The sequence below is a fragment of the Bemisia tabaci genome, chromosome 4 (genome assembly GCF_918797505.1).
Source record: "Bemisia tabaci chromosome 4, PGI_BMITA_v3".
Taxonomy (NCBI): domain Eukaryota; kingdom Metazoa; phylum Arthropoda; class Insecta; order Hemiptera; family Aleyrodidae; genus Bemisia; species Bemisia tabaci.
In genome coordinates, this window is record NC_092796.1 from 57,932,137 (window position 1) to 57,957,998 (window position 25,862).

General features: G+C 38.7%; 2 protein-coding genes across 9 annotated transcripts in view; both read right to left on the reverse strand.

Annotated features, from left to right (window-relative positions):
* LOC109042609 (polyamine-transporting ATPase 13A3) overlaps positions 1–16,363 on the reverse strand; it is a 49,422-nt gene extending 33,059 nt beyond the window's left edge. For 2 of the 5 annotated variants that reach the window (XM_019059475.2, XM_072300156.1), the window contains exons 1-9: positions 15,332–16,362; positions 8,722–8,786; positions 7,734–7,901; positions 6,919–6,989; positions 6,047–6,135; positions 5,333–5,489; positions 3,574–3,778; positions 2,801–2,996; positions 437–756 (exon numbers count right to left, since the gene is read on the reverse strand). In XM_019059475.2, the coding sequence (XP_018915020.2) occupies positions 437–756; positions 2,801–2,996; positions 3,574–3,778; positions 5,333–5,489; positions 6,047–6,135; positions 6,919–6,989; positions 7,734–7,901; positions 8,722–8,786; positions 15,332–15,338 (1,278 nt within the window). In that variant the 5' untranslated portion in view covers positions 15,339–16,362. Of the gene's footprint in view, positions 1–436; positions 757–2,800; positions 2,997–3,573; positions 3,779–5,332; positions 5,490–6,046; positions 6,150–6,918; positions 6,990–7,733; positions 7,902–8,721; positions 8,787–15,331 lie in introns of those variants that run through there. The other 3 variants (XM_019059476.2, XM_072300157.1, XM_072300158.1) reach the window with 3 other exon arrangements.
* Positions 16,364–18,711: 2,348 nt separating this feature from the next.
* On the reverse strand, positions 18,712–25,306 carry LOC109042631 (uncharacterized). 4 transcript variants are annotated; one of them, XM_019059504.2, is made up of 3 exons: positions 25,177–25,306; positions 23,881–24,046; positions 18,712–22,211 (listed from the first exon to the last, which is right to left on the reverse strand). In XM_019059504.2, exons 2-3 carry the CDS (start codon positions 23,921–23,923, stop codon positions 21,439–21,441), a joined length of 816 nt encoding a protein of 271 aa, XP_018915049.2. In that variant the 5' UTR covers positions 23,924–24,046; positions 25,177–25,306; the 3' UTR covers positions 18,712–21,438. The 4 variants fall into 4 exon arrangements, with proteins under 4 accessions (XP_018915049.2, XP_072156261.1, XP_018915050.2 ...); XM_072300160.1 differs by having other exon boundaries at positions 23,881–24,043; positions 25,177–25,272; XM_019059505.2 differs by lacking the exon at positions 25,177–25,306 and adding an exon at positions 24,963–25,170 and having other exon boundaries at positions 23,881–24,043.
* Positions 25,307–25,862: the final 556 nt, after the last annotated feature.

Sequence of the window (25,862 nt, forward strand, 5' to 3'; positions counted from 1 at the left end):
TTCCGTCTATTTAGCGAGTTTTTCCTTACTTTCCGTTAAAGTACAAATAAGAAGAGACCTCATTTGTAAAAATCTGCCGAATAGGAGAGAAGTTACAGTTCGAAATCCAAAGAGATTAACTCAACGCGATTTCGATGCACGGCAGTTCGCCCAAATCACGGTCGTGCGAAATGCCGCATATCAGCTTAAAATCAAGATAATTGGACGGAATCTTTAAAATCAATTTACATTCAACGTTCATGAATCAATATTTTCTCCCAAATTTAGCAAAAAGTACCAATTGATGCAAATAACAAAGACGTGAAAATAGTAGGTATGTGTCCAACATTTTAGTTATTCGGCGGCACGCTTTTCCAACATATTCATGTTGGATTTTTCTGCTTGTTTTTTATTACAATGTTTTCTCGATCTTTGCGAGAGAAGGACCTGGAACTACCTTATCGTAGACAGTATAGACGAAGGCGATGGAAGCGACAGCAGCTAAGCAGGCGACGAACTTGTAACTGTCTTTTTCAAATTTGAAATCGAGGGGCGGGGGGTAGAGGACGGCCCTGACGACGGCGCCCTTGGTCGTGGCGAAACCCGTCCGGATGCAGACGGCCAAAACCTCCCCTTCACGACCGTTCTTCCGCGACTGGACTACCTTCGTCCCGCAGTACAGGGTGCTTCCGCTGTCCACCCTCTCGTCGTAAATGTCCTCGCCCACCACTGCGCCCTCCCGCCAGATAGCAGTTTTGGTGACCGGAACACTTTCGCCTGCACATGACGTTAAAATCTCAGATTAATGGAGGATTTGCAAATTTTATTGTTTCATCTGAGGGTGCCTAATGAGCTGAGTTCGCAGTATTATTCATACTTTTTTTTCTGGCATCAGAAATTTGAGAAAAATTGATTTAAAATTGAAAAAATGTGCCGCCTCATAACGTCATCTGGCGGCATTTTCCATTTATACGGATGTATTTTAGCAGATTAGTTTATTTTGTCATATTTTCTCCATTAATTGTCCAATTTAGAAACCAAGGATACCCTAGTACTCAGTTTTCCTAGCAGTATCATTTTAAAGATGAAATTCACAAAATTTAAGACACCTACAAATTCTCTATTGGACTTATTTCTGCCAAACGGAACTATGGAAGAGGGTGAAAGATGGGGTGTGCTCGTTAGTCGAAAGAGGGCCGTAAGAATGAATGGGATTTAAAAAGCGCCAGTGACGTCAGCGGTGACGGATTCGGTATCGGGATCGACGTCTGCGGTTTTTATGAGCCCTGCCCTCAACGCTCTTGTAACATGCCCATGGCTCAATACCTAAGTAACAGTGATCGCGATAAGTTGCGATTCAATCCGTGAATGTATCCCGATCTATGGACGTCGATTTGTTGCAATAGTATCGGATGAAAAATTGCCATTAATTGCGATTTCATCAAACAACATCGAACAACTGCAGTTAGCAATAATTGCAGGAATACCTCACACATGCGCTGAACACAGTGCGGTCGGTGCGAAAAACATATTAGCGCCTACAAGAGTGCAAGAATACTTCACGCATTGCGCCAAAAACGGTGCGTTCGCTTGTCGGCGTGGAACGCATATTTAGCGCCTACAAGACTGAGGAAATACTTCATGCATTGCGCATTCACTACAGTACGTGCTTAGAGCGTTGAAAATTCGTAATATATCGGTGCCGGACCCACCGAGGTCCACGCCATTTCTGACTAGTGTGTACCTCGAGCCTACAAATGTGATTGCGATAACTTGGGATTTGATCGGAGAATGTATCGCGATTTTATCGACGTCGATTTTTGACCATATGATCCGATAATTAATTGCGATTTTATCACTTCATTTGCAATAAAATGGCGATTTTATCGACGGCAATTTATCGCAATATTATCGAACAAAAAATCGTAAAAAATTGAGATAAAATTTCGATCTTATCAAACGCGATTTTATCGAGATAAAATAGCGACAAGATCGAGGATTATCGCTCAGATGTTGATGATCTTAGCAATTTTATCGCCAGAAAATCATAAAAAAAATCGCAATTTAATTTCAAATTATCGCGACTTTTCAGCTAGAAAATTCTACTACTGCTGCATTCAGTTGACATTTAGATTCCGCTTGGTAGAATAGAATGTAAAATCCCACTTTACCATTTCTTCAAAGGGAGTCACGCCCACTTTATCATTATTTCCTATGCAATTTTCTAGAACACACCCCCATCTTTTTCACTCTTCCAGTTCCATGGCGGATACAGAGCGAGTTGAATGGAGGGGGGGGGGATTTTCTGATGTCGAACGTGGAATGGCGGGACAAGGGGACACCCCCCCCCCCCATACTAAGGGGGTAGGGGGGTCTCCCCTGGAAAATTGAGAAAAAATGGCCTCTCCTAGATTGAATTTTTAGCAGTTTTAGCACCCAATTCATGCATTATTTGAACGTTGAAAATTGACAAATAATACCCCTCTTATTGTAATTTTCTTTTAGTATATGGACTGTTTACTTCTGCGGTATAGAATAACCCTTGGTCTGGTAAATTTTGATTTTATAGTTCTATCTTGAAACCATTTCAGTAAATTTTTAGAAGCCTTTTTTTTTCTCCCTCCCCCCCCCCATCCCCTTTCCTTCTTTGTTCTTCTTTCTTTTTTCCTTTTTTTTTCGGCCCAACATGGCCGAGTAAGGCTGATTTTCTTGTCAGTTAGGTATCGCCACGTAAAGCGCTGCTCTGTGTGTATTCACAGAGAGTGGCGAATTCTTACTCGATTGAATGAAGATGCTCTCTCTGACAAGGTAGGAATCTTACCGGTTAGGGTGCTCTCGTCGACGATGCATGTGCCATGGATGAGGACCGCGTCACACATGAGAATGCATCCAGCCGGCGGGAGTGTGAGCAAATCTCCGGGAACCAACAGCTGCGTCGGTAGCGTCTCTCTTTTACCGTCGGTATGAACTTCAACGAACGTCGGAGACTCAACCAGGTTTCGGAGTGTCGTTTGCGTCTAAGTTAAAGAGATAATATTGTAAAAACAAATTGGACTCGCGCAATATGAATACTGATGAGGCTGAAATCTCATAGAGGAAAAAACGGAGGTGTTTGCATTTCGGGTATCTTGGAATTTTTTGATGATTTGATGACGTAGGTCGGCACAGCGACGTCCCCTTTACGCTGAACGTCGCTGTGCCGACCTACGTCATCAAATCATCAAAAAATTCCAAGATGCCCGAAATGCAAACCCCTCCTTTTTTTCCTCTATGCTGAAATCTGACAAATGAGACGTGCGTGCATTATTTCCTGGTAAAGTGGTAAGCGGCACTTACCTTTGGACCATATCCTACATCGAGGTCAGCACCAAATGACACTTACCTCAGTGCCGAAAAAGACTGAGATTAGTGCAAAAAACACTGATATCGGTCTTGATCTGTCAGATTAGAGTTCGTGAAGATTGATCATGGTTTGATCACCCTCTTACAGCCTTAGTCCAAGTTACCTCTCTCCTTTTGGAGGTTTACTAAAAGTCATCGGCAACTTCGGTCGACAGTGAAAATGAAAATAAAAATAAGAATGTACCTGCGCACCTTACGGGCTTGATAAACGGCTGCCACCACGCTGGCAAGAGATAAAGTGAATATAGTGAGCGAAAAAAGGTAGTATTCTTCGAGAGCCCACAGGAAAAGGGAGAATATCTCAAAGACGTAAAACGGATTAATAATCTCTTTAAATAGTAACGCCGTAATACTGCTCTCAGGGATTGTTATCTCGTTCGGACCGTAAATTCCTCGCCTGGAAGAAATATTGATTTAAAAATATAATGAATGCATGGGATAAATTATTTCAATTGTAGTGAGGCCAACATATACAGAAGTGTTATCAGAAGATGAGCTGAACAAGTAGACACACCATGACTTGCATAAAAAAAAAAAAAAAAAAAAGTATCAAGGCGCTAGCACGACATGAAAATGCCACCAACAATGGTGGAACTCCTCAGTAAAAGAACCTACAATGATTGAAAATTTAAAACGCCTTCATTGTTTGGGTATGCAATACGGACATCCCTCGAGTACGAATAGTTGCATTCAGGGGCTTTTATCAATGGTGTCGCCCGACGTGCTCTCTCATCCTCTTGAAAATCTACCAGAATTATAGAATTTCTTCTTTTAATACATGATGACTTTAGAGCTCTAAATCTCAAGAAGTTCTGCCATCCTAAATGACTTTCAAATGCAGAGAAAAATTATCGAACTTTTTAACAGTAGTAGTTTAGCATTTGGATTTCACAAAAATTGGGAAAGGGATTCGATGTAATAATTTGTTCTAAGTCGCACAATCTTTGCAGGGTAGTGCAAGCCTCATAGGTCACTAACCGAAAACGCCCTCATATCGATGATTAAATAACGAACACTTCAGACTTTACGTGAAAAGTGTGTCCTTTTGGCTGGTTTAAGCGATTAGGTGGGGATTCGGCCGGTCGGATTTTTCGTGGGGATTCGGCCGGTTTCTGATTTATTATTCAGAGTATGGAAAGTTTGGCAACAATGCACAGAACAAACATGAATAAAACGTGGTATACAAGAAATGAGCTATTTAACATAGTGTACTTACTTTATACTCAACGCTGCGACCCAATTCCTGAACTTTCCTCCAAATTAACTGGTTAAAATGAAAGTTACACCCGTGCAATTTTGCGTCAGGATATAAATTTGACAAAACGGATATGACAGCAATCTCAAAATCTAAACAGAAACTTTCTGGCTTCCACGTTGGAAATTTTTCGTTTAACAAATGAAATAAGCGTTGATAAGTACGTTTCTGCTTGTTCGGAAGTAAAGCGTAAAAAATAGGAATGCAGCAAACAGAATGGTGGGTGCTTCTGTACTTTGCATGAATTGTATACAGTTGAGCAAATTGTTTTGGACATGCATAAAATGTCCCGCCAATAAAAAAGTCTTGTTTAACAGATAGTACTTCTTGGATTAATTTTGTCCATCCAAACATTAAAATTCGGTCTTTTTGACCGTCGTCACAAATTAAAAAATTTGATCCGTCCGACTATCAGTTCACGACCCCGATAAGCATGATTTCAATCTCGAGATGTCACCAACATGATAAGAGTATTCCTCTGCTTCGCATTAGTACATTGTTGCCAAACTTCCCACACTCTGGATAATAAATCGGAAACCGGCCGAATCCCCACGAAAAATCCGACCGGCCGAATCCCCACGCGACCGGTTTAAGCAGTTGAGACAGAGTTCAATTTGTTAAAAGAAATCTTAACTTGGATTCAAAGGTGAACTTAAATTAAAGCATAGCTTAGATTTTAAGTACATCCAACCCCACCTTGCATTACGCTCCTGCATTGATAAACCATCTTTTTTGGTCAGTAACGAAACTGGCATCTCATAATCGAGTCCACGTAATCGATCAAATGTCAAGCACTCAGGATTCCATACGTAGCGCTGCTTCTTGAAGTCAAATACTTTAACGGACTCTAAACCTGAATAGAAAAAATATTTGAGCGATGAAATGATATTACTTCTTGAACTTTTGCACAGGTTATTTTCAATCGTATGATTTTGGTGTGGTTTTTCGCTAGTACATTTTTCATTCACGTGCAAATTGAGGCTGAGCGTGTAGAAATCTTCAATCTCGATATGAAAAAATTCAGTATGTTTACAAGTGTTTCACAATGAAACATTCTCCAAAATGTTTGGTGCCTTGCAGGTGCAGCCAACAGCAACCTGCAGATCAACGTGTTTCACAAGTGCAAGCCAGATATTTTAAACTTGTTACGATAAGCAACTGTATTGTCGTGATCATTCAGGAATTGTTGGAAATTTTGTCTTTTTTCATCACCAAGAAAAAAAGTGTGAGTTTGCCGTTCCAAAGAAACTATCAATATCAAATTATTAATAGCAGAGTTGAATATTTTCGATTTACTAAAAATACTTTTTGCACATCTAAGTGTCTATAAAAATTATGAGATTTATTAGAATTTCAATTAGTTGTTGATGATCTCACTGTAAAAAGCGCAGGCTAACTAAAGCTACTTACTTTTAAAATTTCCTCCGCTCACGTGGAATTCAATCTTCGATCGCCTTTGCTGGCTGTTAACCTTTCCTTCGGCAAGTTTTTCTGCTTCACTAGGAACAGGGAACTATTGTCCATCTTAAAAAATACTCTTGCATTGGAAAATTAGAATGGAATGTAATATATTGCTTTTCATTATCATAAAATTCCGTGATAGCCTCCTGGTGCCAATCTTAATAAAACAGATAAAAAATTCTAGTTCCAAAATATTAGAACATTTTTATTTGTTTTCATCTATTTTTTGAGGCAATGAGAATTACTTCGGTACTTACTGCCAAAAAATTCCCATTTCTCCCTATGGGTGCTTCTAAAAAAAATGATTGGTGTTGTTTTCTCTATATTTTCTTTACCTTTTCCTCTTTAGTATTTTAAACTAAATTAATTTTCACATTCGTGTGATGTCATTCCATTCCGAAAATTTAAACAAAAATTGCTCCTAAAATCCCTCAATTTTTTTTTTTGTACGGGATAATAAATTTGAACCATCCGCCTCAGTTGATCGTCTTAAAGTAAATCTCATGTCGCTGACATGAAATTAATTTTATTTGGAAGGAATCGGAAGAATTGGAAAAAAAGCTCTAAAGAAAGCTTCAGGAAAAAGCCAACCTGGGTATGCACAATCGTGATCTGTGTATTGATAAGAATTCCACGGTCTACAACGCCCGTGATAAAGATTGCCTTAACTGGTGCCCCGATAAAGTAAGAACTTGAAAATGTTAAAGGATTTACAAATCATTTCAAAGTGAATCTCAAGTACCTATACAATGACACTAAAATCGTGATATTTCACGGTAAGCATGTTGTATGTAAATATGATATCTTGATTGGTGTTTTACCTGAGTGTCAGAGGATTCAATATCTTCATTCTCTTCACGTGATACCCGATCACTCTTTTGTCATTACGTTCCTACAAACATGTAAATGTCCGGATGAATTAATTTCGAGCGTTGCGTTGTCAATTGTCAAGAATGCAAGCGTTTGAAACAATTTTCTTCTAAAACTGGCAACAGCGTGCGCCGGAAACCCCAGACCGCGGTTTTCATAAAATTCGCGATTTTACGTTCCGTAACTTCGTAATGCAATTTTTGGGTATTATTTGTTATAAATGATGCAAGATTAACTTCTCTAAGCTGCATCTAGGAGGAAATTAAACTTATAATTCATAGTTATCTTAATCCCCCTTATTAGAGCCCAGTTGTTTTACTCCATCACAAACTGGACCGCGTTAAACAGAAAGGAACCAACTCACATCAGCTATTGCCAAATTTAATTGGGCAATTTAATTTTTTACATGAAAACGGTTGTGTGGATTTTCGTGCAAATTTCAGTGAAAATTCTCCTTGGTACGAAGCAAATTCCTTAAAATTTTCAAAGAAATCCGAACAAACGTTCTCTCGTAAACAATTTAATTGCCCAGATAATCTTGGCAATTACTGATGTGGCTTGGTTCCTTTCTGTTAAACTCGGTCCATAAGATTAATCAACGTTCAAATATATTAGGGTACACTTCTGAGTGATTTCAACTTCGATAGAGCTTTATTCTTGTTACTTGCTTTATAAAAGCTTATAAATTGTATTGATGTTATACATAAATATCAGTAATGCTAAGCGTCTATTTGACCATTTGAGCGAGGCATAAAAAAGCTCTTACCGCCAGAAGTAAAGAGTCAGCTTCGTCAAACGAACATGGTTTGTGAGTCGCATAGAGATGCAGGCGAGGATACCAATAGAAGAGCAGTCGCAAAGCTCCCAGGGTAGAAACAATGCCAACCCACGAGATAGTCTGGAAAACCCGAGATACTTTGTATCCTCGTATTCCCTGCGATTAGTTATTGATATTAAGGTCTGAAGTACATTCATTATTCATAAACACAAAGATTTGAGATTTAGAGCGTGTCAATTCAAAAAATGTTTGCGCAAGTTTTTTTCTTAAATACGGAAAGGATGATGTGCACGGCGCGGCGTAAAGCTCCACAATAAAAACTTAAGACAAAAACTGGCGAATTTTTCTCCATAGAGAAAATAGATCTTACATACATAAAGCCGCTTTTATAGCGCAGCCTCGCGCTCTGCATGCGACGCCCAACCGTCATTGCTCCCTATCCTCCCAGAGATCATCAGGGAACTGGCACCTTCTGATCTCCTCCTCTACCCCTTAACGCCAACCTTTCACAGGACGTCCACGCCGTCTAAAATAGATCTTACCATCTCAAATATAGTAGTGATGAATGACGACAGGTAATTTATTTTCATTTTTACCTTCCTTCCTCTTCCCTTTTGGTGGTATCTTTATAGACTTAACATAACCTTTTCAGTCACCGTGCGTAAAATAACAAGCGGTCGTTTGAATGGATCTTGGAAGGAATTGAAAACTTGTTTTTGGGTCTCTGATGATTCCAAATCGTCTCAAACACCAACATTCATCACTTGAAACAGTTTTACGAAAGTGACTATAACCGTTAAAAATCGCGTTGCGTTGAGTGCAATCTTACCCTTTTCCCATGTGCAGGAAACTACAAAATACTATGGGAAAAAGCAGTACTTCATTTTGATCGCGAAAAAGATATATCTCAAAATATCCATTAACAGAATTAAGTAAAGAAATTGTAAGTTTATGGTAATGGATGAAATAGACTCACCAGTTGATCCTCATTGTCACCGTTCACATCAATCACCGATATTTTATTATCATCAGTTTGATGTCCTGTCGGAAAAATTTATAAGCTCTAAATTTACGGGTCAAAAATTGTGACAGTCATGTGGTTTGAATGTACAATACTATGTACGTACGTTAGGGTGTGCCTTATTTTTGAGTTTTGCGAAAATCAAGTTGGTCAACCCCTAAAAAGTTTCTATGTAGTCTCTAAATAAACCCCCTAAAAGGAAAAAATTTTAAAAAAATTTTAACCCGTGCCTCAAAGGGCCTAAAGGGCCTAAACCCAAAATTCAAAAATTTTGGCAAGCGACACATCAATTCTGAAGGAAAATGGCAAGTTACGGTCCTTTTAGGGCAGAAATTTCGTCCGTTTTGCCGTATCTTGAAGCGTAAGGTCACAAACGGCCCAATGACGACGTGAGGCTATGGGCTGGCGGGGCGCGCCGCGGCCGGCCCGCCGCTGAGCGTGCGCGCGCGGCAGGGTTGCGTATCGCCGCTTTACAACGGCGTAGAGGAACGAACGGTGGGGTGGGAGGGGGATATCCAGTGGAAAAGCATCCACATTTTCTATCCATATTGAAAATGCATTATACTTTTTCAATATAGATGAGGAAATATGAGCCATACAAGGAAGTGATGAAAAGAGTGACAAATACATATATAGTTTGTACGGTTAGGAGTGTAAGTGGGGAAAATTTGCCATAACTACAGAACAGCCCTGAAAATCTCCGGGAAATAAAAGCTGCTATTGATTCTTCTTCTTCCGTGTCCGATAGCACCAATAAGATTAAATTAGATTTTCCCGGACCAATAATTTGCAACATAGATTGCTTCGTCATTTACACTAAAAATATCGTCCCCTGTGCAGGTTTTAGTCATGTTAGGGCAGATTAGAAGGTGGTTGTAGTAATGTGGAAATAAAAGCTGCTATTGATGAGAGGTTTGCATGAGAGGTTTAATTAAGGACTAATTAAAAAGATAGGTGCGATGTTGTCGAATCGTAAGCCCTTTACGCGATCAAAAGCGATTAGTGTAAATTTAATTGGAAAAGTTTAAGAAAAATTTGATGAAAGAAAATTGCCCCAAATTCTGGAAGTGCTTAAAGTGTTTTTCTATTATGTGAAGTTTTCGCACATTAATGTCAATGGCGGTGCGTCAAAAACCTCTGATCTTGTAATTCCAATATGGAATGAAAAATGTAGAATCCCTGTGATACATAGTGTCCATGTTTTTAAAAATGTTTACATTTTTATGAGGAGTGGAGGCGCGTATCAAAAAATGCTAGCCGTCGATCGCTGGTTCAAGAGAATTTGGAGACTGATTTTACGGCAAAAATCGAAGTGTTATTCGACATTGCTTTATGCAATACTCTAGATATCATGGAAAATGAAGAGGATAAAGCATGTTTAATTCTTCAACGAAAACCTGGATGAGAATGCATAATATCCACAGTGAAGGATACTATCCTTGCAGCAGAGGTGAGGAGAGCAGACAAGAAGAAAGCTCGCGCCCAGTAGAGAGTTTCTCGACAGGAAAAGTTCACGCTCGCTAATGAGTCCCGCCAAACGGAAGAAAATAGGTTTTTTCATTTCATATGAAATTACTGAAGGTTTGATACACCAATAAGACTTTGTTTACCCTCCTTTTCATTGGTGTATTTGACGCGGCATCAATTAGAAAGTTTTATTCAATCGGTTCAATCTGGCTTCGCCAACTTACAGCTGATGTTGATTGCCTGGCCTCACCCACGGGGCTAAATGACACATTAGCCTCATTTACTCAAATCTTCCCCAGTAGCCGAGTGGTCAAGGGCATTGCCCACGGTTATAAAGAGTGGGGTTCAAACCCCAAATTAAATCATATTTTTTCGAGAAACTAATATTACATTTTTGATTATAGCAAGTAACTGTGGCGGGGGGGGGGGGGGGGGGGTTCAGTACCAGAAAATGTAAGTGGGTAAGCCATATTGAACCTCTCGAATTAAACTTTCTAATTGATGTCACGTTAAATGCACTAATGAAAAGGTGGGTGGATGAAACATAGACACTATGTATCACAGGGATTCTACATGTTTCATTCCATATTGGAATTACTGCCATTGACATTCATGTGCGAACACTTCACATGATAGAAAAACACTTTAAGCACTTCCCGAATTTGGGGCAATTTTCTTTCATCAAATTTTTCTTAAACTTTTCCAATTAAATTTACACGTATCGCTTTTGATCGCGTAAAGGGCTTACGATTCGACAACATCGCACCTATCTTTTTAATTAGTCCTTAATTAAACCTCTCATGCAAATCTCTCATCAATAGCAGCTTTTATTTCCCGGAGATTTTCAGGGCTGTTCTGTAGTTATGGCAAATTTTCCCCACTTACACTCCTAACCGTACAAACTATATATGTATTTGTCACTCTTTTCATCACTTCCTTGTATGGCTCATATTTCCTCATCTATATTGAAAAAGTATAATGCATTTTCAATATGGATAGAAAATGTGGATGCTTTTCCACTGGATATCCCCCTCCCACCCCACCGTTCGTTCCTCTACGCCGTTGTAAAGCGGCGATACGCAACCCTGCCGCGCGCGCACGCTCAGCGGCGGGCCGGCCGCGGCGCGCCCCGCCAGCCCATAGCCTCACGTCGTCATTGGGCCGTTTGTGACCTTACGCTTCAAGATACGGCAAAACGGACGAAATTTCTGCCCTAAAAGGACCGTAACTTGCCATTTTCCTTCAGAATTGATGTGTCGCTTGCCAAAATTTTTGAATTTTGGGTTTAGGCCCTTTAGGCCCTTTGAGGCACGGGTTAAAATTTTTTTAAAATTTTTTCCTTTTAGGGGGTTTATTTAGAGACTACATAGAAACTTTTTAGGGGTTGACCAACTTGATTTTCGCAAAACTCAAAAATAAGGCACACCCTAACGTACGTGTAAATATGAATTCAACGTGTATTCGTAACTTTCACGTGTATACGTGTTACGCACTCCGATCCAGTGATGTATGCATTCAGTTAGTTAGTTAATTTTATTAGTGACATTCAACATCTTATTTCAATCTTAGTTTCGATTAAAAAAAACAGAATTTCTGGCGAAACGTCTCGTTTTTGTTTCGTCTTTTTAAAGCTTGTTTCCCCAGATTTAAAATTTATCGTCGTATGCTTTTACATATGAGGGGTTTGGAGCCTCTTGGAGGACAAGGTGCATTAGTGCAGTTTTTGCTATTTCGAAACATACAAATTTGAAGTTTTGAAATTACATGGATCCTTATGGCGGAAAGAAAGTCCAAACTGACTTTTTGATGCTAAAAAATTGAAATTTGGTAGCGATTTTTTCTCAGAATATGCATTAAGACTAGTTTTACTTGAAATCATTGATATCTCAAGTACTTCAAAAATTGCACCTATGCGCCTTGTCCTGCAAGCCCGTCATATGTTTATTAACCTTTCATTTCAATCTGGTGGAGGCGAAATTTTACATTTCGCTAGGTTTTAAATCAAACTGACGAGAAACTCATATACAGTCCTCCTCTACCTATTATTACAGGAAACTAAATGATTGATCATCAAAAATTAATCGTCTCAAAATAGATTGATATCTACAGCTCATTGCTACAATAAAGAGATACTGGATACAAATAATATTTTTCCCCTCAAGAGTCTCACTTAAAGATGTGAAAAATTATAATTAGTAGACACAGTGGACTCTCGATAATTCGAAATTGAAGGGAATCGGCTTTTTATTCGAATTAGCGAGGTTTCGAAATAAAGAGAGTTCAAATTAAATAGATTTCATGTGGAAAAATTTCGAATGAGAAAGGTTCGAATTATAAAGGGAAGGCGCCATTTGAATTCGAATTATAGAGGGGCAAATGGACGGATTTACGCCAAAAGGTCTTTAGGTCAAAGGTCAAGCTCTTTCAGACACCCAGATACATAAACAGTTGATTTCGAATTGTAGAGGAAATGTACCGTCTTATTTCGAATAATAGAGGGATACTTCCCTTACTTCGAATTATAGAGAGAATTTTCGTCGCAATTTCGAATTATAGAGGGCCGCGCCAGCTTAAAAATTTCGAAATAACGAGGGGAGAAAAATACATTGATTTTCTTCGAATTTTCGAGAGATTTTCAAGGGAAACGGACTTTCCTTCGAATTAACGAGGTTTCCGAATTATCGAGAGTCCACTGTAAAAGTAACTCTCCTCTGATATTTTCTTGAGGGGGCTGGGGAGAAGTGTAATGAAAACACAATTGAATTGTTCGACCATCGAAATTAGACGTATTTCTGTCAAACGGAACTATGTGCATTATGACGTGAGCCTTGTCATGCATATATTCTTATGGATCTCAGGGCTCATTTCTTAATGCACATAGTTCCGTTTGACAGAAATACGTCCCAATGGCGTGGCGTGAATGATCGATTATCGATATTCCCCTATTTGAAGCTAGGGTAAAGAATCGATTATCAAGGTGTTCGCTGCGAACACCCTATAAATCGATTCATTTCCATAGGTTTAAATGGTAGATCAATCGATATATCGCAAAGCACGCCACGCCACTGATACGTCCAATTCAAGATCATCGTTCCTCGTTTTCCGATCCTCATTTTTTACGAAATAGTTGGGCAAAGTAAAGCACAGGCACATGAAAAGCACCGCTTGAGTGCGTGCACGCCGAAAAATGGATGATGATCCCAGACATGGTTTGATTAGCAAAATCTCGCTCAATCCCAATGATAACCCTGTAGATAACCCTGCAAATCTTAATGCGTAACACAAATACAGTCAAGACTATTAAAGCCTTACTTTCATTCTAACTCGAAATATTGAATTTTTTAGTTAGTCTTGGCTCACCTCTATGTAACGAAGGGTTCGTGATTGGTTCTTGCTTTGCCAATCCAAAGCAGGGACAAACCTGGAGTAAAACATAACTTGTCTTGTCATTCAAGCTGAAATTCTATTTGGGTGACTAGCCTTTTCTTTCCAAATTCAGACGGTTTTTATATCCCAAGGTTTACGTAATAGAAATGTTTGACTTGAGATCCCACGTAGTTATCTTAAGTTGCGTGAAAAGCTGCTCAAACCGTTAAACTCTTCGATGAGTAACAAGCGTTAGTAAACGAATCTAGAATGAGCCTCCATGAATGGAAGTAGGAACTTTTTGTAGTGGGCAGGAGGGCATTTAAACAGGGGTACACTACGAGAAATAACCATGTGAGATTCGTAGGACTCCTTCAGCGTTGAAGGAGATTTTGGGGGATTTCCTTGGCTTCAGATGGGGTTCGGCGGGGGGGGGGGGTGCCTCGAGAAAACTCTGAAAAATTGAGTCGTCTCAAGATCAATTTTGAGCTGCTCTCACCAAAAAAGTGATCCAATTAAAATTTCAAAGGTGGAAGTTATGGTAATCCTTATACTTATCAAAATTTTTCAAATTTTCTTGGGAGGCGAAGTAAATTTCTAGGAGGGACAGCCCCCCTGACTTTCTTCCCCTAGTCGCCCTCCCCCGTGTGAGCCTTATTACATTAGACGTTGCCTTATTTCTTCTCATAGTTTTATTTTTATTTTGTTTTTAGACAACAATCCAAGGAAATTCTGACTTAAATTTTGAGCAGTATTCTCTATATTTCTTCCCAAAAGGAGAGGTTGCGATTTGGGCCGAAATCGGCCAACTCACGAAATCGGGATATTTTTGGATTTTTAGCAGTTTTCGATGCATGTTTTACAGAAATAGTCGGATTATGCCGAATGCCGATACCTTCATTTTCTGGCTCAGAAATAGGGGCCTAAACATGGCCCTGAAGCTCAAAATCGCTGAAAATTTGCGTTTTCCGCGGTTCTACCTCAGATTTCACCTTGGGCCCAAAGGTGACGGGTGATCATATTCTCGTAAGTTACGCCTCTATGTGTCCTTCACGACTTATTTGAAGCTTTTGGGCCCAGCTCAAAATCTGAGGTTGATCCGCGGAAAACATGGATTTGCAGTTATCTGGGGCTCCAGAGCCATGTTTAGGGCCCTGTCTCGGAGCCAAAAAATGTGGGTATCGGCAAAACCCGACAATTTCTGTAGAATATGCATCGTCAACTGCCAAATATAAACAAATTTCCCGATTCCGTGGAGGGATCAATTTCGGCGCAAATCGCAACCCCTCCTTGAAAGCAAAAATTAAGTTAGTTAAAGAACCTATGACTTTCAAGATGAAATATTTCTTTCATATAATATTTTATATAATATTTTTGTACATTATTCTATTTTTATCGTATAGTTACACGAATTAATGAATTTAACAATGAAAAAAAAAATTGAAGTATTTATCATTTGCGTATACAGTGCACGTTATGACATATAGCAGGAATACAGATGTTTTAAAATTTAGCTCTAATACCGCTGAAATGTTTTCCGCAATAAATCTATTGATTTATTTTCTATACCATTTCGTTTATGAACCAGTAAGTATTTGCCCCGAAAGAGAATTTCAGGGAAACACTGCAGATTTTTAAATGTTTGTTTACTTTCGCCACGGACTCCCCTTACAAATAATGAAAACGTAAGATAAATCGCAAAAATAACACATGGTGTATGATAATTTCGTACCTGGCATTTTGGCAAATCCACAATAAATTCTTCAAATTCAAGTTGAAGGGATAACACTTCCGGAGCAAGCAGTTTTATATTTTTTTTTCGAAGTACGTATTGTACGGTTCATCGAATGAATTATCTTGATTCACACACATTGTCAGTGACTTTACTCATAGTCAATAATAATGAAAACCAAGTGGTAAATTATTCAGAACTGTTATTTTGTACTCGAACTTTTGACGGTTCCTCAACGTCAGCTGATCAAAATGGGACTAATCTAGACGGAAACAACTTTTGATCAATGAAGAACTTAAAAAGGGGGTCTCTTTTATGATAGTTTATTCGCAACACTGAATGTTTACACGGTGTGGATAGCATAGGTTGATTGCGCAAACAGAGTCAGTGCCGCGATAACATTCGAGAGAGCCGGATGCCGGCGATTCGTCGCATCCCGTTGTGGCAACTAAAATGTAGCCCATCAAAATTGAACAAGGTGAATGTCAACAATCCAAGTCAACGGAACAATACTACTTGTTGAGCTTACATATTACGGTGGCACGAGCATAAAGTATGTGACAACATATTTTCAACTGATGAACTGCTTGATTTTTCCCGCCATACGGCCGTGCTATGGAAGGACGCCGCACAATGGATCGAGTCAACGAAAGAGGTCGGACATTTGGAAACTTTAAACGCTTATAACTCCCTTTATATAAAAAATTGAAGTCTCAAAAGTGGTTTCATTGGATTTCTCATGAAAATTTCTTCTAGCGGCACCCTTTAAAGTTTAAAATGTGATGAAATAAACAGAAAAATTGCTATTTTAGTCAAACATTTTATGTCCGACCTCTCTATTTGACTCGATCCACTGTGCGCCGTATGAGCCCTTAGCTGTTACTGTTTTTCCTTCAATATAAGTTGAATTTACTTGGATGACAGCGAACCTCCTTTTTTTAAATTTCAGACAATTAAGTTCGCCATTTAATGTAAAATATCTGAAAATATCGAAGAAAAATATGCATAGCTTTCCCCAAAAGCACATGTTATATTGGAGGAAATTACAACTCACAAATTTTCATACGGCCTGTACGGCGGTTCCTTAGCATGGCAGCATATCGTCACCTTCCAGGCAAAGTATCACAAGCGCCATGCGACGTTTAAAAATTTCCGCCGCCATTTTATTTTTTTACTGAGAAATTGTTGGTTGAATCTGTTCGAAAATTTCACTAAATTTTAACGGCAGCACAAAGAAAATTCGGTGTAATTTTCGGACAGGTTCGTTGAACAATTTCTCTGTAAAAAAATATAATGGCGGCGGAAATTTTTAAACGTCGCATGGCGCTTGTGATACTTTGCCTGGAAGGTGACGATATGATTGGCCCACAATTTTTACAGCCTATGATAATGCATATGAAAAGACCAGTTTAATGAAATTCGTTTCCCACGAACAAGGGAGTTGACGGGAAGATATGCTGCCTTGGAAAGTATATTCGCAGTCTTCGGAAGAGAGGTTGGTTGGTAAGTGGGCCAAGATTTGTGTGAATATGAGAAATTTTTCAGAAAGGTGAAAGATAGGTAGTGGCAGTGGTAGGTGTTAGTAATTCTTACCATTCCAGAAATTGCCTATTTTTTCTCTTTAACTATTCACGGCAACGCGAGGTCTTTTAGCTATTTGAGATTATATTTGTACAAAAATTTAAAATATGAGACAACAGAATAAACTGAAGCATATGGAGTGAAGGTCTAAAAACTATTGCTGGGCAGTGGCTGCACAAGTGCACAATGACTGAGTTGTGATTACAGTAATTAAATTTTCGTCCACCGTCGTTCATCTCGCTTCGCCTGTGTATTTAGCATACTCATATGAACGTAAAACGATAACGTTTACGATTAAGTTTGTGAACGTAAAACAAGTATACTAATATTCTCGTTTGAAAAATTCAAGGAATAATTCAAAATGGAAGGAATCATTTAAGACGTCTAAGACATTCCACTGACCGCCGTGAACGCACAATTTGCAAAAAAAAAAAAACTAAACAAAAGAAAAAGTATTTGAAGTTTTTTGAGCCTCTTTCGGTTTCATGTAAAAATGAGTCATTGAACTTATTGTTGCAATCGCCTGAGACACTAGCATGTGCGTTTGCTTGCGTGGAAATGTTAAGAGTGGTTGCGCCTAATGGATCAGTTATTTTTTCACCTTTGAAAAAAATGTCCTCATGACGACGTGTGTAATACCGCAAAGTCTGAAAAAAAGACACCATGCTGGTTGGAACGATTTTTTTGTGTTCAAGAGAATAATGAGTTATACTCGTAGTACCACTATCGGTGAAATCCATTACTGTCCCCGATTCATTTGTTCAAGCAACCTACGCACGCCACTGAATTTAGGAGAATCTTTTTTCACAGCCTTTTTCAGTCCTTACTTTTGTATTTTGCTCCTTTTTTGCGGTGGAGGCTTGAGTGAATAGTTGAGAAGTTCTCAGAATTTTTCTCAGCTTTTCATAGTTGTCTGCAAAAATTTCCACTTGCTATTTATGGCCGTCGCACTTTGTAGATGTATCTAAAAAATAAAACGTTTCTTGGTTTGCGATGATTCAGATTTCTCGTTAAATTTATTACTTTATAGATCGACCGAACATCGTTTTTGCACCAGATTTTCAGATTTTGCATTCAGTTCCATTGCTTTGAATGGCAGGAATGCCATAAGGCCTAAACTTCAATTCACGGCTCTAGTTTTCCTTTAACAAAAAATTGACGCAGAAATCGCATGAAAGACGAAGTGACGGATCAAAGGTGACGTCAGAGGCTTTTGCATGATACAAGTCCTGACTTTTGATCTGCGAATGAGGTAGCAAGCCTTCGGTGCGTTGAGTCCTATTCGTGTCTAAAAAACCGTGCGTACAGAGAAAACAAGAAAATGAGGGTACATCAGCTCTCCTGACGCTTTTAGAAATGAGTCAGACATTGAAGCTCCTATAATTGCAAAATTAATTCCAACTGTTAAGAGACAGAGGTAGGTTTGACGGAGGCGGTTATTTATGTAAAACATTCCTGAGACAAAATGTTGACGTAAGCGGACTGGAGCGACATTTTCCGTCAATATGACATGACGCGCGTGACAATGTGTTTTAAATTTTTCATGAATTATCGCAAATTAAAGGGAAGAAATCATGCGCATGTAAAAGGACCGGGATTATAACAGCAACGCATTAAATTGCATCAAGTTTGAGTCAAAAACAAAAGGTTTGAAGTCCTTTTCCACCGATGTAATGTGTTTCACTCTATGTTAAAGACAAAGTTGAATGACCATTTTCATGTTCAAATTTTTTTTTTTCGACTTTGAATATTTGACAGGAGAACATTTACAAGTTGTTGAATTAATAACTACTCCTAACTTATTTTTTTCTAGTATTTATATTTATTAATAATTATAAACTTAATTATAATTCAATTATATAGCCCTGATACAAGATGAACCATATAGATACATAGAGAGCAAAACTTTGCAAAATTTCTAATGTCTCATGCATGAGTCGAAATGTGCACCAGACGATAAGAACTCATGCCAAATTACTCCCGCAAAAATTCTGATACGGAACACTAACTCTTGTTTCCAAACAATTTCCATCTGGATTTTCATGTACATTCTGTGAACTGTTTTAAATTTTGAGATTATAGTCCAAAAATGTTTGTCCCACTCCAGCTAGGGTGGCCCAATTACTCGCGGCAAAATTTATTTTGCGAATTTTTTTTGGTCTTGCCCCCTGAAACTGGTCCATTTGATCAAAAAACACTCTCTGCCAAGTTTCAGCCAAATCGGATAATATTAACCGGTGCCGACAGAGCCATTTTTTTTATGAGATTTTACATTAAACAATACTTTTTTTCAGAAAAATTCATTTCCCGGAAAATTTTAAATTTCTAGAAAAAATCTGGGGTCATATTCGGCTTTAGCAGGAAAAATTGAGCAGGAAATGTTTTATTGGACACCTCCAAAAAAAAATTTTTACCCATCGTTATGGCGGTGACACAACTGAAACATCTACATATAGAAAACGCTATAAAAGGGTAAAATGACGGTGATAAATCTCATATAATTACGTAGGTCTGCATCCGAAAACAAAAGCTCAACATATGGTAGATGTTTGACATGTACTTTTTTACGCTGAGTGCGAAAATGCTGTCCATTTCGCTCTATTCCGTCAGGAATTTCCGGAAAATCGATTTTCCTGTATAAAAAGAAGGTTTTCCGATGTAAACTCAATTTTCAGGAAATAAACCTCAACATGTGACGGATGTCTTTGACGTGTTTTTTAACGTGAATTCGAACATGATAACCGTTTCATTCTATTCCACTAAGTGTTTCTGAGGAACTATATTTTTCCCGTAAAAAGAGGATTTTCCAGGGGAAACTCGGTGCTTTGGAAAACCTGTGAATTTCGACGAAAAAAACAGGTAATTTCTAAACTCAGCGGCCGAACGCTTGAAGAAGTATGGGAGCTAGTCATTTTCTGCACTTTCCTGGTACATTAATTTTACGTAAAAAATGTCCTGGTGGCGAATTTTGTAGACTCAGCCGTTTTGCTACCTACCGTAGAAGTCCCCGTCTGGCGAGATGTACGCGCGTGGCGCCCGTTACAAGTCGAGCGTTAATTTCCTAAAAATTGAGTTTTCCCCGGAAAACCCTGTTTTTACGAGAAACTCGATTTTCCGTCAAATCCCCATATAATGTAGCATTTTTGTTATCATTTTTGGACTCAGCTTTTAAAAACTCCCCAAAAAAACATCCGTCACATGTTGAGGTTTATTTCCTGAAAATTGAGTTTACCTCGGGAAACCTTATTTTTATACAGGCAGGGTCGGGTTAAGGGGGTGGCCACATGGGCCGCGGCCCATGGCGGCAAATCTAGAGGGCGGCGAATTTTGCAATTTTTTTAAATGTAGGTATAAAAAAATATCGGATTTAGAAAGAAAAAATTACAAACGAGAAAAGGCGACAAAATTTCTCATTTCCTGAGAGTGTCGTAATTTTTAATTTTGTCGTCTCTCAGTGATACAAAAGACAGCACCTTTAATTAGTCGAGTTAAGAGAGGAACCAAACACGCAATTTGGCCTGGAAAAGCGCGGCGCAGAGAGCAATGATGACGAGGACTTGAGATGAAAAGGAGAAGCCATCGGCGCGACGATCTGCATGTAACACATATCAGCGCCTACAAGACTGCACGAATACTTCACGCATTGCATCATACGCAGTGCGGTCATTGCGGTCAGCTTAAAACGGATAGCGCTCACAAGAATGCATGAATACTTCACGCATTGCGCCAAACACAGTGCAGTCAGCGTGAAACGCATGGCGCCTACAAGACTGCGTAAATACTTCACGCATTGCGCCAAACACGGTGCGGTCTGCGCGGCGCGGCGGCGGAAGTTAAAATCATTAAACCACATTCATGTTTGTTCTTTCATAATTTTTTCGTTCATTTCTTATGAATGGAAAGCCTTGTCCGCACAGAGATAGGTTTACAAAACTTAACTTTTGTTAGTAGTGCTGACAGGGCATCCCCAAAAAATGTGTTCAACACGAGTAAACGCGTCATATGCACCCCTCCTCCGCTGGCACGTTCACTAGATGGTTTTTATTGATGTTTCAACACGAATGAGAAGGGGGCGCAAAATACAGGCGCCCCATGGGCGGCAAGTAGGTAAATCCGGCTCTGTATTCTGGAAAATCGATTTTCCGGAAATTCCTGACGGAATACAGCAAAATGGACAGCATGTTCGCACTCAGCGTAAAAAAGTACATGTCAAACATCTACCATATGTTGAGCTTTCGTTTTCGGATGCAGACCTACGTAATTATTTGAGATTTATCACCGTCATTTTACCCTTTTATAGCGTTTTCTATAGATGTTTCAGTTGTTTCACCGCCATAACGATGGGTAAAAAAAATTTTTGGAGGTGTCCAACACAACATTTCCTGCTCAATTTTTCCTGCTAAAACCGAATATGACCCCAGATTTTTTCTAGAAATTTTACTTAGTTCCGCGCAGCAGAAATACGTCAAGTTGCGCTTTTACCGTAGGTGTTTTAGTTCCTATTTTTGAAGATCAACAAGTTCTCACTATAGGAAGCAGGAGAGAAAAGACTTAGTCCGCTTAAAAGACACAGGTGTAGACAAACTGCGGCGAATCCAATATTTAGATACAGTAAGTGGACGGCGAGGCTGCGTATTGGACCGGGCCGTGCCTTTAGTTGACAAAGAACGAGAGTTTGACGAGATTGGTGAGATTGCCGAGATCGGGGGAGCAGTCTCCCAATCAGAAGGATAGACTGCTGCACCTTTGCTGGTTTGGAGGTAAAAGTCACGTTGAGAGAACTCCCACGTTTGCACAGAAGAAAAATTCTTCCTCCACAAGGGACAGTCACTGCTCATCGACTTGCGATCAGAAAAAATATGATGTTGGACGTCCCTGACGCGACCAAGGTAAAAATAGTCCATGTAGTGATACTGGTTGCATGTCTTTGTTTTGTAGGGGACTTTCTTACCCACGAAGACCTCAGCCAGGCGCACTCCTTTATTCTCGCCGAAAGGGTTATCTTTCAAGTGACTCCTGATGTATTCTTCTGGCAAACTGGCAGCATAGACGTGTCTAAAGGTAGCGTATTCCCTCTGAACGTCCATATAAATAACAGAGGTTGCATCCATTGCAAAGAACATAACGCCGTTGCTGCTGGTCAAAATATCTCCAGCTTCGAAGGAAACGTCGCTGATGCCCAAATACGTACCTTGTAGACGTTCTTTTTCTCGTTCACTTAATGTTGTTTGTTGTAAAATGTCGTTGTGGAAAATTAAAGAAGCTTCGATCACCGTAGAGATAAGTATCAGGATGACATCTGGAATCAGGCAGAAATTAAGAGGTTAACTCGAGCAGTTAAACATACTAGGGGGAAGACCCCTATAAAGAGTACGTCAGGAATCGCTGAAAAAATCACTGAATTCACTGAATAAAAAAACAAAAGTAGAAATGAAAGAGGATGTTAATTGAGAGCACAGATATGACCTGCTTGAAGGCTGAATGGAAATCGTCAAAAACTCGAAGGGAAAGTGAGGGTGGAGTAAGAGAAGGGATAGTGGAAAGTTTGCAAGGGGTAGTGGACACACCCACGGTTAGGTTAGAATTTTTTGGCGTTACGGCCACCTGAGCTTAGCTTGTTGCATAGAGTAGATACTCACACAAGGGCTTGTAACGCGAACTGTCATGGCTAGCCAGGGGGTTCTCACTCCCTGAATCCCTCCGGAATCAATTGGACTGCATTTTGCAATTTGGAACTATAAATTCTGGCTCATCTGAAAAAACACTTATGTGCATAGGAAAACTGATGGCACATACGTTGTTTTTAAACCGGGCCAGAATTTATAGTTCCAAATTGCAAAATGCAGTCCAATTGGACCGTGTTTAGTAGACAGGAACCAATCCACATAAGCTATTGCCAAATTTAATTGGGCAGTTTAATTTTTAACAAGAGAACGTTTGTGCAGATTCTTTTGAAAATTGTAATGAATTTGCTTCGTACTCAGCAGAATGTTCACTGAGATTTGCACAAAATACCGTCGAACAGTTTTCATGTAAAAAATTATATTGCCCAATTGAATTTGGCAATTGTTGATGTGGTTCCTTTCTGCTAGACGCGGTCACATTGCTCCTCGCGTACGGAGCAATTTTCCCGAAAATTTAAAATTTTTGGCTACTCATCGCCACCCCTGCAATTCATAGCCATGATAGTTTATGGACCAATAATGAAATCACCGAACCGAACTACGAATCTCGATTGCGGTGTTTGAAAATTTCCGCTCATACTTTATTTTCGCCAAAAAATACTTCTCAATATTTTGAAGCAATATTTTCGGGGAATATCCCTCAGAAAAAGAAGGCAAATTGAGCAAAATATTAAGCAAAAACATTAATCATGATGCTTTCTTTCCTTGAATACAATGTAACAGGAGACTTACAATGTGGCAAACCGAGACACGTTGTTTCGTAGTTTCATCATTAATTTTCTTCCTAGTAAATCTAGTAATAGACATATGCTACATCTACTAAACGTGTATAGAATACCAGGAATTTAATATTGGCCAACCTATTCTTATTCCTACGTATTTCATCACATTCCTCTTATAGTTTGAAATTAGAATGCTCCAAAAAAGGAATAAAATGTATCTATCAAAAATATGTTATGATAAGAATAAAAATTAGTATACTTGTATTTATTTTAGTCAAACTCTTTCTTTCTTACTTACATCCGAAGTATATTTTCCATATAAAAGAAAACCAGAGAAAACTGGCTCCTAAACAGAGAGATTGTCACTAAACAAGAGAAAATAATAATAATAAAAAAAAGTGTAATATGCGATAGGTATCCTTTTCATTGAGTTCTGATGATTATTTTATCCGTATATTCAGAATCCACATTCGGTTAAAAAATTAAATTATAAGAACATCAAATCCTGACGATTTTTTTTTTTTGTTTTGATAAAACGCAAAATAAACACGAAGAAACTTACACGTTAAGATCGGAAAATTGCTTTTTCCATGAGGGCTAATCATATTGCGCCGTAGAAAACTGTCGACTGTTTTAGGGGCTCCACAAGATAACAACAGTTACATTCATTCCTTGAACAGTGGTGAACTGTTACCTTCATTTGCTAGTTCAGGCACTGCATGCTGCTGCTATGAAGATGGCACAAAAGCAAAGCAGCAATAAGATAATAATTAGATAATTTTACTTATGAACTTTTTATTACTATACAAATTTAATTTTAAACTATTTCCAGTTATGTAACTGTTATTTTCAATTTTTCCTACAATTTGGACATTTTTCTCAAGTGCTACCTTTGCTTACTCCAATAATGGTACTTGAAAAGGCCACTGTTAGGAAGGCTTGATATTATCGCAGCGAAGTGTGGATCTACCTGAAAAAAGTATTTCTACATTCAATAACAAGAGCATGGCGATGACGTTTAACGTTGCAATTCAATTAAGCCCTCCCCCCTCCCCGTCTCCTTTCGAGTCTGGCCACTTAATTTTTCGAATCTCCGGGTTATTCTTGCGCTCAGAACGAACATTACGTTCCGTACCAAGCTATAGTATGATTGTCTTAGGTTTAATTTTTTAAATGAAAATTCAGGTGAATTTGAGCATATTAGATTTAAAAAAAAATCGTCATTACGGTAATAATTTATATTAACTCATTATTTTAATTTGGGTTGTTCAATAGAGAGAAAAAATCGGATCCACAGGGAATGGATTAAGTCAGATTTTAGTGTCAAATTAGATAAAATAAGTACAAAAGCACGGCAGTTAAGTGTTCAGCTTTTCAATAGTTGGTATTAATAACTTTCCGAGGCGTAATTTTACCTTCTTTTGCGGGCACTTGTGCATCCAAATTTAATCTAATACTTTTGAGGTATACATAGTTTTTTTTCTACGGAACGGGTTTGCCTTTAAAAAAATCGAAGCGGAACTCAAAAACTTTTGCCAATTGGAACGAGTTTCATTGACATCGAAATATTACCAAAATTCGATTAGATAGGCTCTATAAGTACGACCAATCACAAAATAAGTATAACACGCAATAGGAACATACCTCTTGTCTTGAATAAATGTCACCCCTAAAAATGGAATATGCTTTTATGATTCGAACTTTCTTTGAATTCTAACACATTGACGTGAAGCTAAGTAAAGCACCTTATAGACTTCTGCACTCTCTGTGACCACGCAACTCCCCTTTTTCTCACTCATGGAGTTTGACTGAAAACTCTGGAATCTAATGCATGCACGCAGAATCGTACCGTACTTACGCATTATAAATGTCAATGTGAAAATGCGTCAATACGTTTGCAGCATGAAGCATGATGCGAGACACGAGTCTTTTGAAAAAAAATAATGCAGAAAAACACTTTGAAAAAAAAAAAAAAAAAAAAAAAAAAAAAAAAAAAAACCCTCACTTGTAAAATAGGAGAGCCTTTTTTCATGAATTCGATTCTCAGAATCCTGTCTATTGTCTTCTGAGAACAGGGGCGATCCATAAATTACGTCACCCATTTTCCTCGACTTTTCAATTCCCCCCTCCCCCCTTCTCTTTGTCACCTACATGGCACTCGCCTCCAGACCGCTCCTAAGAATTACATCATTTCAGGTTGCCCCCCTTTTTGCATTGGTGTGTGGTTGTAGCAAAACCTGCTACAGATGGGCAAAAATTTCAAAAAGGGTACATTTCATGGTGGAAAAAGTAAAAAAATCTATTATGGTGTAGGGACGCGTGACGGTCGTGAGTTTGGCACTGAACTTATGAAACTTAATGAAATGTAAAAATTTCTTGGAATTCTGCAATATTGCATCTATTGTGAAACTATGTAATTTTTTACTAATTTATTTTTATCATTGTGTTGAGTTAGTGTTCCTTTATTTTGTAATTTGTGTAGCGTTCATGCCGAAATGTGCTAGTATGTATATTCATAAAAGTTTGTAATAAACTATTTCATGC

Bases quoted from the DNA above. Each gene is read 5' to 3' on its own strand.
- LOC109042631 (XM_019059504.2), bottom strand. From the start codon at position 23,923: ATGATTAGCCCTCATGGAAAAAGCAATTTTCCGATCTTAACGT. The intron at 22,212-23,880 runs GTAAGTTTCTTC...GCCTGATTCCAG, and splicing joins CAATTTTCCGATCTTAACGT to ATGTCATCCTGATACTTATC.